The sequence below is a fragment of the Scophthalmus maximus genome, chromosome 12 (assembly GCF_022379125.1).
Source record: "Scophthalmus maximus strain ysfricsl-2021 chromosome 12, ASM2237912v1, whole genome shotgun sequence".
In the NCBI taxonomy this organism is placed as follows: domain Eukaryota; kingdom Metazoa; phylum Chordata; class Actinopteri; order Pleuronectiformes; family Scophthalmidae; genus Scophthalmus; species Scophthalmus maximus.
The window spans coordinates 3,063,804-3,079,430 of record NC_061526.1 but is presented as its reverse complement, the minus strand read 5'-3'; the positions used below and the strand labels follow the sequence as shown (position 1 = coordinate 3,079,430).

Here is a 15,627-nt window from a genome sequence, read left to right as displayed (position 1 = left end):
TGACACATTTACTATTGTCTACCTCAGGGTCGTACTCAAAGTATTCCCTATGTAGGACTGCGCTGATTTTCGCCTGCAACGCCATTTCCATAAAATCTCATGTCCCCATAAATCGCAATTTTCTTCTCTTCGTTTCATGGCAACTGACATCTGTTACATTGCTAAACTGCTACCACCTTTTGGGACTAGTCTGTTATGTTCGATCTAACCTTTTCTTTGGGCCAGTGTCTCTCAAGAAGTCAAACGGATCAGGACAATGAGCATCCAGGGTGAAAATGAAAAATGAAAATGAAGCTGTTTTTAGCTGCAGTTCTATTTTGTTTTAGTTTGTGTTGCATTGTTCGTTGTACTTCTTATTTACCAATTTGAAATAGGAAAGAGTGAGAGAGAACTGCAAAGCTACGTAATGCTTCCTGTGTGATGACTGTCGTTCAGTTTTGTTCAGATTTAACAGTGAGCACTAGATGTTGTCCAATGTTCTCCAGGCACTGTTGGTTTGTCCTGTGTTTATCCCGATGTGCAGTTGATAGCATCCTCTGTTTTCCAGATCCAACCATTGAGGAACAGTAACTACCGGGGTGTGGGTTCAGTGAACCAGATCAGTTGTTTGAACCACTAGTCAAATGCATCCTGTATTTTGCTGACAATAGTCGGGAAGGTCTCCATTGCTATTTCTTTGACATGGTAACAATGATATCAGGCTTGTACGCTATGGAGGCATCGTCTTACTGGCTAATGAGACTCACCACAAATGCTGAAAGGTTTGCTCACAAACTTCTTCTTTGTACACACACTTGGCCCAGTTCTTTACCCTGCTTTTTAAATAACAGTGTACATCTCTACTAATATTGTGAAGAAATGTCCTTTGAAGTAAGCCTCTTCAAGATCCATTTAATTTTTGAGCCTCTACTTCCCAGACATTTTAATAAACTGGCTTTATCTAACAAAATTATAAATTTATCAAATAATTGTTCTCTTATTTTCTTATGGATATATAGACAATGTTGATGAGTTTTGAGTGATAATAATCAGACTGGACCAAAACCTTGGTCTCCATTATGATCAGTAAATAACTTAGATGTGCAGTCAATGTGACTAAATGCAAAGTAATGTACCACTTTGGTTTGATGTTCAAAGATCAGTGAACTTAAAATTTTTAGCTAATACACTTGGTGCAGTAAGATAAGACTCAAAAACACAGTGATACCACATCCTGATTATTGTGGCATCACCTGCTATCTCGGTTTATTAGTGAAGCCAATTATACGACTTAAATTGGTCTTCACAGAGGTGTGTGTAGGGGAAATGTTTTTGGAAGTTGTTTTTTTCTCTTTCCCCCTCCTGCTCTTGTCTTTTAATTAGGAGAGCAGCGGATGTAGAGTAAATAGCTCTACCTTTTCTTGTTATCTCCTCCTGCTTATCTGATGCCATTTCTTCTTTCTTTTACTTGGTCGACCAGACCATGTGGAAATGAACAGTGGCACACACAGGACAGTGGCTCAAGATATGAAATGGCATTCCAGATCTCTTGACAAGTTGATCTTCATTGAATACTCAATGTCTCAACATCGGCAGGCACATTGCTCGAGTGTGATTATCGTTTGATAATAATTATTTTTGTTGAAAATAGATGCATTATTTATTATATTAAATGGAAATATTCTACATTGGAGTCCTCTTGCTGTGGTATCGATGCAACAACATGGGAAAAGCGAAGGAGAATGATATTCAGAAAGAACTTTGCCGTAGTTAATTTCACCAAACAACAGACTGTAGTGGGCTTTTGATGCACCGCTCAAACGGCACTGTGCTTCTCAAAATTGCACCTGATAATTTCCCTCCCTTCTGTTTTGTTCCCGAACAGCCATTCTCCATCCATATCTGTAAACTGCCATTTGTTTAATGGGCCAAGCTTTTTGCCACGGAGTAGATCATAAGTGTTGTAACATGCATGCCTCAGGGTCCTATGAGTTTAAGCGAGAGCATTTTCAACACTGCAATTCATAACGTAGGAATCCAGATCCTCACTTGCAGTAACCGTTTCCTCTTTTGATTTGATTCTATCACAGATTTAAACGTGGGGCACTTTATGTGCGGCTTTGCATAATAACTTGCCTGCAGTAGATGAGATACAAACTGTTTGAGCTTGAGAAGTATGACACACAAATATTTGCTTATTATATTATATTGCTTTATCATGTCGTGGGACAGAAAGTGGTTTGGACTAGCTAGCCACAGTAACTCATTAAACAATGATATTGTTGTATGGGTTTTCACTCTGACCCTATCCGCACACGCGCGCACACACACACACACACACACACACACACACACACACACACACACACACACACACACACACACACACACACACACACACACACACACACACACACACACACACACACACACACACACACACACACACACACACACACACACACACTTTCCAATGAGTTAAGCCTCAGGCTAATCAATGACACTAATTGACCAATTAAAAAGAGACAAAGAACAAAAGAGATAACCCACAAAAACAGAAGTTTGCTCCTCAATGTTAAGAGGGCACAAACCATAACAATATTCAAACTCAATGCCAAATCCCTGACGCCATTTTTCTTGCTTTTTCTATGGTTGTACACTAAAGAGAAATGCGTTATGATTACTGATTAACACAATAAGTACAAAAAGCAAATGGGATGTTACTTTAAATAAAATATTGTCTGCTTGTTACATCATTCAGCCTGTTACCTTCTGGCTGATGACGTTGACCCACGGGGAGGTACAGTTGCTGAAGTCGGGTCCCTGGGGGTCCCAGTATCCCTCTGGACCCACGCACATGTATGAGGCCATGCCTGGAGAGAGGGGAAAGACAGTTGCTTATTTGCCCTGAAATGTAGGAGATCACAAAAAATAACCATGTCAGTGAGTAATACAACAGCTACAGTGATGCGTTGTTTTGTCAATGTGTGCTTGTTTCTGAGAGTTCACGACAATCAGATGTATCCTAATGCTGCTTACTTCATTATAGATTGATGCACTACACAATCCTGTCAGGGTAATATCATTTAAAAATAAAACTGCGGCCTCTCCAGAACCACAATTCTTAAGTGATTAAAATAGTGGATGTAGCAAGATATAAATGGACGTTTTTTTTCTGTCGGTGAATGGAATGAAGTTGCTTGACAGAATGAAAATACTGTCAGCGAATACTGTCTGTATTTAATCAGTAAAAGTCAGACAGTGCCTGAATGTGACAGTTCAACCCCTGCATGAGAAAGAAAACGCACCAAAATAGATGCCAATTAAGTCGGCCATCGCTGAATTCATCACGAAAGGTCAATTAAACTGGTTCGAGAAGACTTGTCTCTGCTGACAGAGACGTGATAATGTGAGTGTCTAAAAATGTTCCACGTGGGCTTCGGTGCAAATAAACCTCAAGATATTGAGTCAAATTAAACAGCAAGTCCAACATCTTTTTGAGTCTCTCTATACCCTGCTATTAATTATATTAATCCTAATTATTAAATCACCTAAATTTCTTTAAGGAATCAGTTCGACCAAACACATTTTTGTGGGTATGTGTTGTTTTGTAATCCACTGGATGCAATGTATTAAAAAGCAGTATCTCTTCGACTGGTTCCTCACATACCTCAAATAATGTCTAAAGCTGACATCAACGAGGCTTCACGCTGACGTTAAATTGCCCTTGCTTGTACTTAGAGGGAGGGTGTGTTCAGAGGGTGCGACTGCCGGCATTCACAGATATAAATTTTGATTGACATATAATTTCCTTCCCTGGTCCACCTTGGAAAGCCTTATGTTTGATGGGTTTATAAGATAGGGGACTCTGCATTTCTTCCTATATAGAGAGGCATGGGAGGGATCATGAAAGAGTGGGTGAGAGAGAGAGAGAGAGAGCAGGAGTAGGATTGGGGTGCGGGGGGGGGGGAGAATGACAGCGAGCGAAGTAAGGTAGATGGAAGGGGAGCTCAAGGAACTTTCAAAGAGTGGCAGAGGAAGTTGCACAATTGTGTTCTGCTTGGCAGTGTCGTCTGAAGAGCAATGGCTTTGAAGAGTGCGCCGAGAGGAGGTGGGGTATGTGTTCCTCTTATCTTGCCATATGACGCCTGTTAGTGAGGTCTCGATGGGTGCTGCTGTTGCCCATTAATGAAGCCTGTATGTGTGTCTATGTGCTGATTGATGAAATGAACAATCTTTTTTTTTAAAGCTTCAGGCCAGATGTCAAGCTATGATGTCACTCCCTAATGTAGGGTGCATTGCCTGAAAAAATCATGATAAGGAAGTTTCAGAAAATCCTTAACATAAGCACATTTTTTTCAATTTTTAGCAGTGAGATTTGCATTACCTCTTTTTGTGGGTTTGCTGTATTACCATGGATTCACTTCATTTATGCAACAAAATGTCTGACAGCAGGGCTGCACGGTGGTGTAGTGGTTAGCACTTTCGCCTCACAGCAGGAAGGCTCTGTGTTTGAGTCCCGGTTCAAACCAACCAGGGCCTTTCTGTGTGGAGTTTGCATGTTCTCCCCATGTATGCGTGGGTTCTCTCCAGGTTCCCCGGCTTCCTCCCACAGTCCAAAGACTCTAAAGAAGACTCTAGATTGACCGTAGGTGTGAATGTGAGAGTGAATGGTTGTCCGTCTCTGTATCTGGCCCTGCGAAAGGCTGGCGACCTGTCCAGGGTGTACCCCGCCTCTCGCCCAATGTTAGCTGGGATTGGCTCCAGCCCCCCCGCGACCCTTAAATGGATAAAGCGGTTTACACTCCCCCTGCAGTTCTGCAGGGGGAGTGTAAACAAAAAAAACCACAATCCAGCGACTACCATCAAGGCAAAGAAGCTCACGGTAGACTGTGTCTCCTAATGAGAGTATCAACATCCTAACAGCGTGAACGAATAAACAAACAACATATATATTTTACAAGTAACGTTTTTTTCTTTTCTTATGTAGAGGAAACAATACATTTTTGGATGATTAATCATCCCTATGTTGACCTTCCACCTATTCTAAAGTGGGAAATGTACCGGTACATGAAACAAAAGTCTAAAAATAGTAGGACAAACGTTTAATGCATGTAATTGAATGAATGCAGTGACAGGTTAAAATTACTGAGATGACTCTCATTCCGCAGGAAAACTTATTTTGTGTAACAATCAGTAGGTCTGAACAGGAATTTGTTTGCGTAAACTGGGATGGATGTTTAAAAAAGACACGTTGAGTGAAACCTTTTGTTTCTATAGTTTCTCTTTAAATATCTAATATTGCAAATAATCTACATTACCTATGGTTCCAGGTGGACAGAGCATCTTGGCCACTACGCCCTGCTTGGTCTTGGGCCAGGAGATGTCCATCATCACCAGGGGATTGCAGTACTCCACCCGGATGTTGGGAAGCTTGGAGGAAGGCGGCGCTCTGTCGTCGTCTTCTGGGACCAAACCCTCGACCGGCGTCTGGACCGGGGCGACCACTGTCGTCGTGGACCGTGGCCGCTGCGCAACTGCAGCTGTTGTGGCAGGCGTCCTGGGGGCGGTAGTCCTGGCTGCTGTGGTTGTCATGGTAATGGTGGTAGGCCGAGCGGTGGTCCTAGCCGTTGTGGTCGTGGTGTCCATGTACACTATCACAGAGGAGGATGTTTCTAGTGGGAAAAAGAAGGAAAAAGAAGTGAATAAAATATATTCTAGGGAAATTAGGCAGAACAGGAAAAAAAGACGATTGACGATAAATGTATTCCCTTTTTTTCGGTCACAATTTATTAATGTCTGAGAGGGAAATATACTTAGTGCTGGTGAAGAAAAGACAGCTTATGCAGAGAGGCCCCATTCTTCCCTCCGTTCAATGTGTCAGTTTAAGAGAAGATAGTTCAAAGCAGATCAATTGAACTGGCAGGTGTGACTTGGATAAGCAGGCATGGTGTCTAAGCTAACACACACATGCACACACACACACGCACGCACACAGACACACACACACACACACACACACGCACGCACACAGACACACACACACACACACACACACACACACACACACACACACACACACTATCCAGCTGTGCAGTCTAAATGTGGCCATTGACAAGGGCATATCTCAGCGAGTCAATCACTGGGTGTTGTAGCTACATGCTATTTCTGGGTCAGCCGGGACAAAGTGGAATATTATTTGCTAGATGCGAGTCCTTCCTGTGGTTGCACTCCAGGAGAGGCTTGATAATGACACTGTTTACCTGAGCTGCAGGGGAGAAGGAGTATCATAACACACACACACACACACACACACACACACACACACACACACACACACACACACACACACACACACACACACACACACACACACACACACACACACACACACACACACACACACACACACACACACACAGTAATCCTTTTCTTCCCACTAAAATGCACATACAGCTCCTTCATGCCCTGTCATCAATCATCCAATCCAGTCCTCCATTCTGTCCACTTTATATTCCTCCTCTCGTGTCCCTGATTGGAAAATAAGGTCCCAAATTCATTTGGTGAAAGGCTTTTTATGAATGTGTGGACTTGGTTAAGCTGCACAGGGTCAGAGGACACACAAAGAGGTCATACTTCATAATATATCTTAATTTTTTTTGGAACAATTGCTTTTACTTATTATAGATTGGCATCTTTATTTTTGTATTAAGATTTTTCAATATGCTGTACTGATATTTCAATATGTCATGGACACATGTGTTGTTAGAAAGAGGGCAGGACGCTGGAGACCCTTAAAATAAATTCCCACGAGAAAGCACTTTCTTACAGACATACATAATGTAGGCCTCTGCAAAAATGCAATTTGGGATAGGCGCTGCTTCTGTCTAATGGAGAGATACAATCAAAATGACAGAAGAGACAAATGGTCCCAATCTTTGTATGAAGGAGGAGCAAAATAATACTTAATGAGGTTCGATTTTAGGTTGGCAGGTGTAATGGACGTCACATATCCCAGAGAGCTTAGATAAGAGACATAACTGCCGAAATCCAGTTCACTGAGATGCAATTGGCAATCGGACCATTTCTCTCTCCCTCTGTCTCTCTATGGTAAATCTGAAAGTGGGGAAATAAGATAGCATAAATAAGTGCCACTGTTTGGGAATGGCAAAGCCTCCCGGAGGCTGTAATAACACAAACCGCACCACCATCAGCATTCAATGTATTCAATGCTTAACAGCATTCAACGACAGCAAGGCTGATTAAATAGGTTGCCGCCGCAGCAAGAGTCTCAGGCTGATGGAGTATTTGTTTTATCTTGCTAACAAAGGGGTTTGATGTGTTTTTTAAGACCTGTAGGTATCCTGGACAAACCTGTGGAGGCACTCGATCAGTAACGTGGAACTAGAATAAAAATCTCATTGAAATGCAATGTGAAGAAAAGGCAAACAGACACATACAAAAAAAAAAAAAAATACTAATCAGCATTTTGAAGTAAATGTGAAGTGGAAAACAAAAACTTGAAAGAGATGCTATTATCCAGGTGTATACAGACGCAAACGCATAAGCTAGCACAAAAGCATGCTCACATACACACACACACTGACAGCCACACACGCAGTCACAGACCCTCATCAACCAACATAAACTGACACTACCACTCATCATCAGGGCTTTTAAAAACCCCACATGAATGCTCAAATAGATATTTAACATTGCCAACAGCCAACTAGACATCACCATTTGCATTCGACAACCACCATTAGACACCGTCATCAATCCGTGCCACGGACGCCCAGTCGATCCTTCAACGGCAGCGATCATGCAAACAGGAGGAAAACAAATCTATCTATTCGAGTATTAATGACAGAATTTATGCATCTGTATTTGAGGATGATGTGATGCTAATACCAGATATGTCCCAGCACCTCCCGGTAACCCGACGTGGCCTCAGTTTCAGTGTAATTGAAATAAGCGGGTGGTTCTTAGAGCATAGAGTAAAGGAGACCAATAGTGTACCTCATGGAAATCGGACCATGGGAATTCCCTGCTCATATTGAGGTCAGTGAAGGTCACAGTGCACAGTCCAAGATAAGCTGGTGGCTAAAAAGTGTGCAGATGGGCCTATTGGGATAAGGGAATTACTGCAGTGGTCAGGATGGCCGATGCAGTGTGTGGCTCTGACTGTGACACTTTTTTTTTTGCGGAGGTAGTTTGTTGCTTTAGCAGCCCCCCAAAAATGCAGACGGATGTAAGTAAGTAAACTGTGCAGGGACATGTGCTGCAGTAATCTTGGTTGTACTAGTGAAGAAGACACCCGGTTAGATATAAGGCTTTGAAGCATTTCCAGTAACAAAAATGTTTTATAGAAGCTGAATAGGTTTAAAGCAAGATTATGTCAATTGCTTGTCCTCATAAATATGAAAATGTTTATTCTTAATAAATAAAGTGGGGTTTTGCACTTGAATAGAGCTTTTAATTTGTCTAGTATGAGCAAAATCTTGAGGTGGCTCATGTGAGTTAGAAACATTACATTACATTCATTTAGCAGACGTTTTTGTCCAAAGCAAGTTACAGTAAGTGCATTTAACCCTGAAGATTTTACCCAAAAGGGCAAGAATCGATAGAGTGAATAAACATTTATCAAATAGGCAAAAACAACTTCAAGTGCTCATTTCAATTTTTTTATTTTTTTTGTATAAATTCAGAGACTAAGGTGCAGTCTGAACAGGTGCGTGTGCAGTCTGCGACGGAAGCAGTTTATGCTGGCAACCAGACAAGATGTATTTTTTTTGCTTCTCTTCTGCTACTGTTACACCACATCTAATCACTGTTATAAACTCAACACACAAAACTCTATTTGGTAACACATATATTCCTTCTGGACCCATTCCACTGCTCAATAATGAGTCAGGGAAAGTTTCATAGTCTTGTTTTAGTAGCCACTGTGGCCAAAATTGGTAACTGCACCACAATGACTAACTGACTTGCCCTTTAGTTTCCACGATTATTTTAAACCGGGTGCTTTATACACAATTTTATTTGGTGGCCTAAATAATTCAGCACGCACATCGTATTGTTCAGCCCATTGCTACAAGTAGCTCATGGCAGGCTCCGATATCTCCCACTCCCAAACACAGAATATTAAGAATGGTATGATCAATTCAGCTACTTTTAAAAGACCCATACCCATTCCGTTTGTATCCGGTATAAGCTTAGGTTTTTTAATGATGTGACGACTTGGCTAGCAGTGAGGGTTACAATCTGATTAAAACTGACAAGAGTTTATAGGAGTCTTTCTGTTCTTCCTTTTCTACTGACATGGCCTGAATGCTACAAGAGAAAAAAAACACTGAATGTCCTGCTGTGAGCTATGGTCTCCCTTTGAAGTTCATAATCTTACCAACTCTTTTAAATAAAGTTATCATATCACCTTCTTTAACACTGATGGTAATATTACATTACAGAGAAATATATGGCTGGAGGAAATCGCCAGCCCAGCATGGGGTTAATTCAGAGTCACTGCGAAACATGTCCAGAATGTAATTCCATTCTTCCAAATGATCCCGTTGAGTCTTCCTTTAAATTATTGTTCAGAATCTTCTGTCTACACACAGCATGTTAAATATGCCGGCGAGTACACACACGAGAGACAGAGAGCAGGGGTGGAAAAGAAGAATGTTTCCTTGAGCAAACTTGTGTATCTTTTCCATGAGACAGGCACAAAAAAGAAGAAGAAAATGAAATGGAAGAAAAAGAAATACAAAAAGGAAAGCCAGGAGCCAACAGCAGCCACAGTACGGAGGCACTAACGCCTTGGAGACAACACAAGGACATTTTGTTTTGCTTTGCTAGCTTTCCCATCCTATCCAAAGGGACAAGGTGAGAGGTGAAAACTTAGCTCAAGAGCACAAAGGAGGTGAATAAGTCTTTGGAATGCTCCATGGGACTTGTGAGTGACCTTACAGGAGGATTTGAACGTCTGAAGCATTTTTGAAAGGGCCTTTCTGTGTGGAGTTTGCATGTTCTCTCCGTGTATGCGTGGGTCGCTCCTAGTTCCCCGGCTTCCTCCCACAGTCCAAAGACATGAAGAATGGGGTTAGGTTCATTGGAGACTTTAAATTGACCGTAGGTGAGAATGTGAGAGTGAATGGTTGTTTGTCTCTGTATGTGGCCCTGCGATAGGCTGGCGACCTGTCCAGGGTGTACCCCGCCTCTCGCCCAATGTTAGCTGGGATTGTTTCAAGCCCAATGTTAGCCCCCCCCCCCCCCCCCCCCCCCCGCCAAATGTGACTGTACATGGGTGAGCTCTATGAATTTATTGTTTCACTGTCTACCTAACAAATACCACCTCTTCTCTTTCCAATCTGTTTAATTTGAATTGTACGTTTATAAATTGCACAATGACGCAGGGAAAAGTTGAAGAATATATTTGAATAAAATGAGTTTAAAAACTCAAAGCAATTAATTTGTTTCAGATTTAAGATCAATGCCTGCTAAATGGCAATATGAACTTGATTAAAGATTGATAGTACTTATACTCAGCTATCAGCTCTTCATGATTCATAAGCCTTACGGATGATCCAGCACCTAAACAGGCGATCTTCGTATTCATAAAAGACAGAGGCAAACTTCTGTCGACACTCACACCTTCCTCTCATTGAAACACCAGCTCCACTCATCATTCACGCTCCACTTCTATTACACAACCCCCCCACCCCCACCAAACACATGAAGCCTGTTTCCACCTCACACAGAGCTTTGTGCTTCATTTCAAAGCATTCGTTTCAAACTAATTAGCCTCTCTCTCTCTGTATCCCAGGGCTCGTGGCTTCCACAATTAGATAAGCCCACTCTACTTCGCACCAGGAAAAACAAAAAAACAGCAAAAAAAAACCCAAAACCTGCTCTGCTTTTATGAAATGAAACCGGTTTATGTGACTTGCAATTTCCGCACCGAGAGTGGGTTTGTGGGCTCTAAGAAACGTCTTCAGACTCGAGATCAAAAGCAGTGGAAAGGGCTTTCAGGGGTAAAACTGAAACGAGCAGCAGATTGTGAAATGACTCTTCAAGCCTTGTGCCGAAACCAATTACCTCCTAATCTTAGTATTTCAACCTTTGTCCATGGTTACATCTTTAGGAGCCATTTTAACAGTCTGTAGAAATACTGGACAGTCTGTGTGTGATGTCACCCATTTACTTTTCTACTCACCTTCCTAAAGGCTGCAACATGGGATTTCTGTGAGCCGGGACAAGTATTTTTAGACTTAACTGTACTTGAAGCCCCGACCCATGGTCATGGCTGTTAATGGGTCTTATATATAAATGACTTACTATTAAAGGCTTTCATTCGGCTATTTGAGCTTAGTGTGCTGCCTCCGCTTTATAACTCTGTCATCTCCTCTGAAAGTTTGGTCTGGTGTCAGAACTTATTTTTAGGTGCAGGTAACTAAAATAAATTGAAACTATGGTCTTTACTGGGAGGAATCTGTATTGCAATATTTTCTTATAATTTCAATCATCAACTTTTAACAGTTTTAGACAGTGCTGACATCAGTGTTGACAATTTCCTCGAGATGGTTTTGGTGATGGAATCAGTTTGTGTTGTGAAGAAGTAGATGCACTTAAAAACAACAAGTTACACAGATGTCGGATTTAGGTTTTATGTTGGAGAAAACCATGCAACAGGACTAGTCTGATTTAGTATTCCTTTTTCAAAAAGGAGTATTCTCACGGTGACGGTCATTTCATATTCAGGGTAATATGGAAATCTGACAATAACAATAAAAGATGTGTCCCAGTGTGACTATAATCTTAGAAAACAAAAGCGAAGAGAATTAGAAGATGAAAACAAAATCTATTCAGGCTCAACATCTATTTTTAGCCATCTTGCAACATCAGTACCTGCTTCATAATGGCATGATGCAGTCCCCAATGTTATCAATTCCCTATTTTAAAGTCCCACCAAAACGCGACACATGTCCTCGTGTGCTGAGGAAAATGGCGGGAAAATAAAATGATGATGAAAAAGGTCCTGTCATTTAATGGAGTCCTTTAGTGGCAGGCCCACAAATCCATCAGAGAGCACAACTGGGATGTGCGTCTGGGGGTCGGAGGGTTAGGTGTGGTAAATTATGCAGCCAGACATCCGGCGATGCTTCAACATAATCCGACATGATGAGAGCTGTAATGGATGGGAGCTATGCGTTGTTTAGCAATTAATTTTTTTGATTCCCATTCTCTCTTTCTGCGACTAGAGAGGGCATCTATGGAGGTCACATGGCGCTCGGAGACACGTATGCGTCGGGCTGATATGTAGGCCCACATGGACACACGCCCGGAGAGCATTATGAAAGAGGATATATGAGAAGCCTGCTTGCATATGCACTACAGAGAGGTGCTAAGGGGAGATTCATTACAGAAATGTGCTGTAAATACATACAAATACACAAGTGATGTTTCTGTGCTTACCGTGCTACATGCATTTTAGCTCATATGCATTTGCTAAAGATGATTTTGCTTAATAATTTATTATGTTATCACTATGTATTCTCTTAAACTGTCTCATGCATTTAAAAAGCTAGATTATTCAAACAAAACTGTACAGGTGTGCATTAAAAAACGCACAGTCCCAACAAATCCAATTGAAACTGTGGAATGTTGGACTCAGTTTTTATTGTTGGAGCAAAATTTGAGTCTGACAGGCTACTGACAAAAAAACCCGTCGTCAAATGTACCAGGGAAAGGGAAAAAAAAGCAGGGAGGAGGATTGTGAGCACATGAGCATAAGGGGACTTCAGACTCACTAGGTGGAAAGGCACATTCCTCCCAAGTCTCACCACTTATCTTAAAAAACATCAAGTATAGACTTTTCAAAAGACTGTCAACAAATAGAAGAATGGGCCAAAATGGATAAGGCAAAAGAGTGCAGAGGAACTCTGACACTGGTGATAAAGAGAGTTAAAGATGCTTCAGAGGCCTCCAATCAGATTTACTCGGCTGATTGGCCAAAATAAATTACCCTGAGCTTGTGTGCCACCAAGCCTGTTAAATTTAATGTGGCAATTTTGGGGGCTCTAGAGAAAGCTGTAGCCACACACACACACACACACACACACACACACACACACACACACACACACACACACACACACACACACACACACACACACACACACACACACACACACACACACACACACACACACACACACACACACACACACACACACACACACACACACACACAAATCAGGTGTTGAGAAGGAGCAGAGTGGAGGAGAAGATCCCACACACTACAGCATAACTCAAGCAACACACTGATTATTTTTCTTTTTTCTTCTGAGATGAATGATTTGATATTCATCATGTGAAAAACGCTGCCAAATACCGGCGGCTTAGATCACAAACTGCACAGCAGATCCGACTGTGAGAATAAACAGGTGTGTTTAATTAAATGAGTGAAAGAAAAATGAGAGGGAGCACAAATGTTATATCTGTTTTGGCCCCACACACATACTGTATATAAAGATGAACGACATGACAGCACCCGGAACGTGAAGCCAAATCATGTTGATCGCCCCTTGGTGGCTGGCTACAGCATAGGTCATAAATAACGCCTACCCCATGTAATTGGTGGGGATATGGACCACACTGAAAAGTCAATGCACACGATGACTAATTTTTTTGTTTTTTAGTCATTTGAGGTAGCTCTTATCAATGATTCATTTCTTAGTGTTAATTAAGGTTTTAAACTAGTTAATATGATGCTACAAAACCAGGGTGAAACGTCATGATTGTCACCTGCGACTGCCTTAGTGGGACCTGGACATTGTGCAGAATCTGTTTACAAATTACATCCAAAGTGCAAGATGTCGGTATCTGATATATTTTAACTTTTATTTTGGACTGAAAGGAAGTAGCGGCGCCTCATCCATCTTTATATACAGTCTATGGCTTTACAAATTGTAAACAGACATAAAATACATGTTCATAATCATTACACAGACAAATGTCCCTAATAATTCCCAATTGATAAAATGTTCTAAAAGTTTCACTTTAGACTGTAGTCTTTCATTTGTACTTTAAAGTATGTTTGTTTTGTCATTTCAGTTTATGTCAGAAGAGACAGACTGGGTGTTGAAACCTAATTGAGAGATTGCCTGCCACACCGCTCACTACACATGGGGATCTGTGTTTCTAGGGTTCGCAAGGCCTATGACGGATGGCAATCAGAAGAAGGGATGCCAGTCAAATGACGGTGAAATATAAATGGGGTAACACACAGATCGAATAAACACTCACACAAAGACACAGAAAGGTTTCATTCAAATTCTACATCAGAAAGTAGATTGGTTCTCAGTAGAGTGCAAACCATGGTCCAAGCCAAACAGGTGATTTGATCGAATCCAAAAAGGTTAAGCTCTGCATCATCAATACTTATTTTTTATTTCGAGTCATGTCCTGATCGAGGTTTTTAGATTAAATAGTATATGTTCTTACACATTTAACTAACACAGATGAAGACTAGTTAATCTCCCAAATGTTTTTTTTTTTTTGTTTTTTTATAGAAGCATCATGTTGCAAATACTGAAAGTCATTGTTCAAATATATAAAGTCTAAGCCTAATTTTTGATAAGATACGAATGGAAATTAGGTTTTGGAGAATACCATCTCCAACATTGACGCGTGATGATGCTAAAATGTCTCACCCTGGTAGATTTGTTGGATGTACAGAAAAACATGGGGTTGTACAATAGAGTAACAGAGTGGCAGCTCGTCTCTCTCAAACCATCTCTGGCAAGTACCGACGGCAGTGTGCAGAGAGCATACAAACCAACAACAGACACGATTAATTTAGGGCTACCATGAAGTTAATCAGTTACAGCCGATGCGAAAAACCACCACCAGCACGTTTGCTATTAAAAGCAGGGACAGTGAAGCTAAGCACCAGCTAAACATGAGACGCTGCGGCTTAATATTTTGTTCTACACTGCATTGCTAATGATAATTAGCGTTGGAGCTTAGTGAACCTGTGACTACCAAAGCCATCGTCCTTTCAGATGCTTCACTGTTCACAACGTCATATGCCAATTTAGTAGCATCGCCAAAGACCTAATGTTTGACAACTATGAGGAGAAAGGAGTCTCAGAATCTGCAGCAAAGTTTACAAACTCATAGATCTCAATACCATTTAAAAAAATGTTTTCCGTCAAGCTATAAATATATCAAATTGCCCTATATTGCAATGTGAAGGAAAGTGATAGAGAAATCCAGACCACAATTCCATGGCTCATGCTGCATCCATCCACCAGGTTTGGTGAAAATACTTGCAAGTAAAACAATCATGCTGCCAAATACAACAACAAACATGCAAGGGTGAAAACATGCAACCTTCTCGATGGAGGTAATAAAACAAAAGTTCAGCAAAACATGTGCTTATAAGATAACACTGATTATGTTTTATATTATGTCACAAACTCTGCTTACATGAAGGAATATGGCTCAAAACGTTCAAAGAGGCTGTGAGCAGCAACAAAGCTCTCTCTGTTTCCATGCTGAAAAATCTAAAGCTGCATTAATAACAGAGCCCCATTGTGTTGCAGCATTAAAGGGTTTGCAAGAAGACCATGCATTTGTGCACGTGTT

General features: G+C 41.2%; 1 protein-coding gene across 20 annotated transcripts in view; it reads right to left on the bottom strand.

The window, feature by feature from the left end:
• Positions 1-15,627, bottom strand: part of LOC118288653 (adhesion G protein-coupled receptor L3-like) — a 192,960-nt gene that overhangs the window by 57,453 nt on the left and 119,880 nt on the right. For all 20 annotated transcript variants that reach the window (XM_035615117.2, XM_035615134.2, XM_035615195.2 and 17 more), the window contains 2 exons: positions 5,301-5,654; positions 2,749-2,852 (listed from right to left, as the gene is read on the bottom strand). In XM_035615117.2, coding sequence (XP_035471010.1) covers positions 2,749-2,852; positions 5,301-5,654 — 458 coding nt within the window. The remainder of the gene's footprint in view (positions 1-2,748; positions 2,853-5,300; positions 5,655-15,627) is intronic.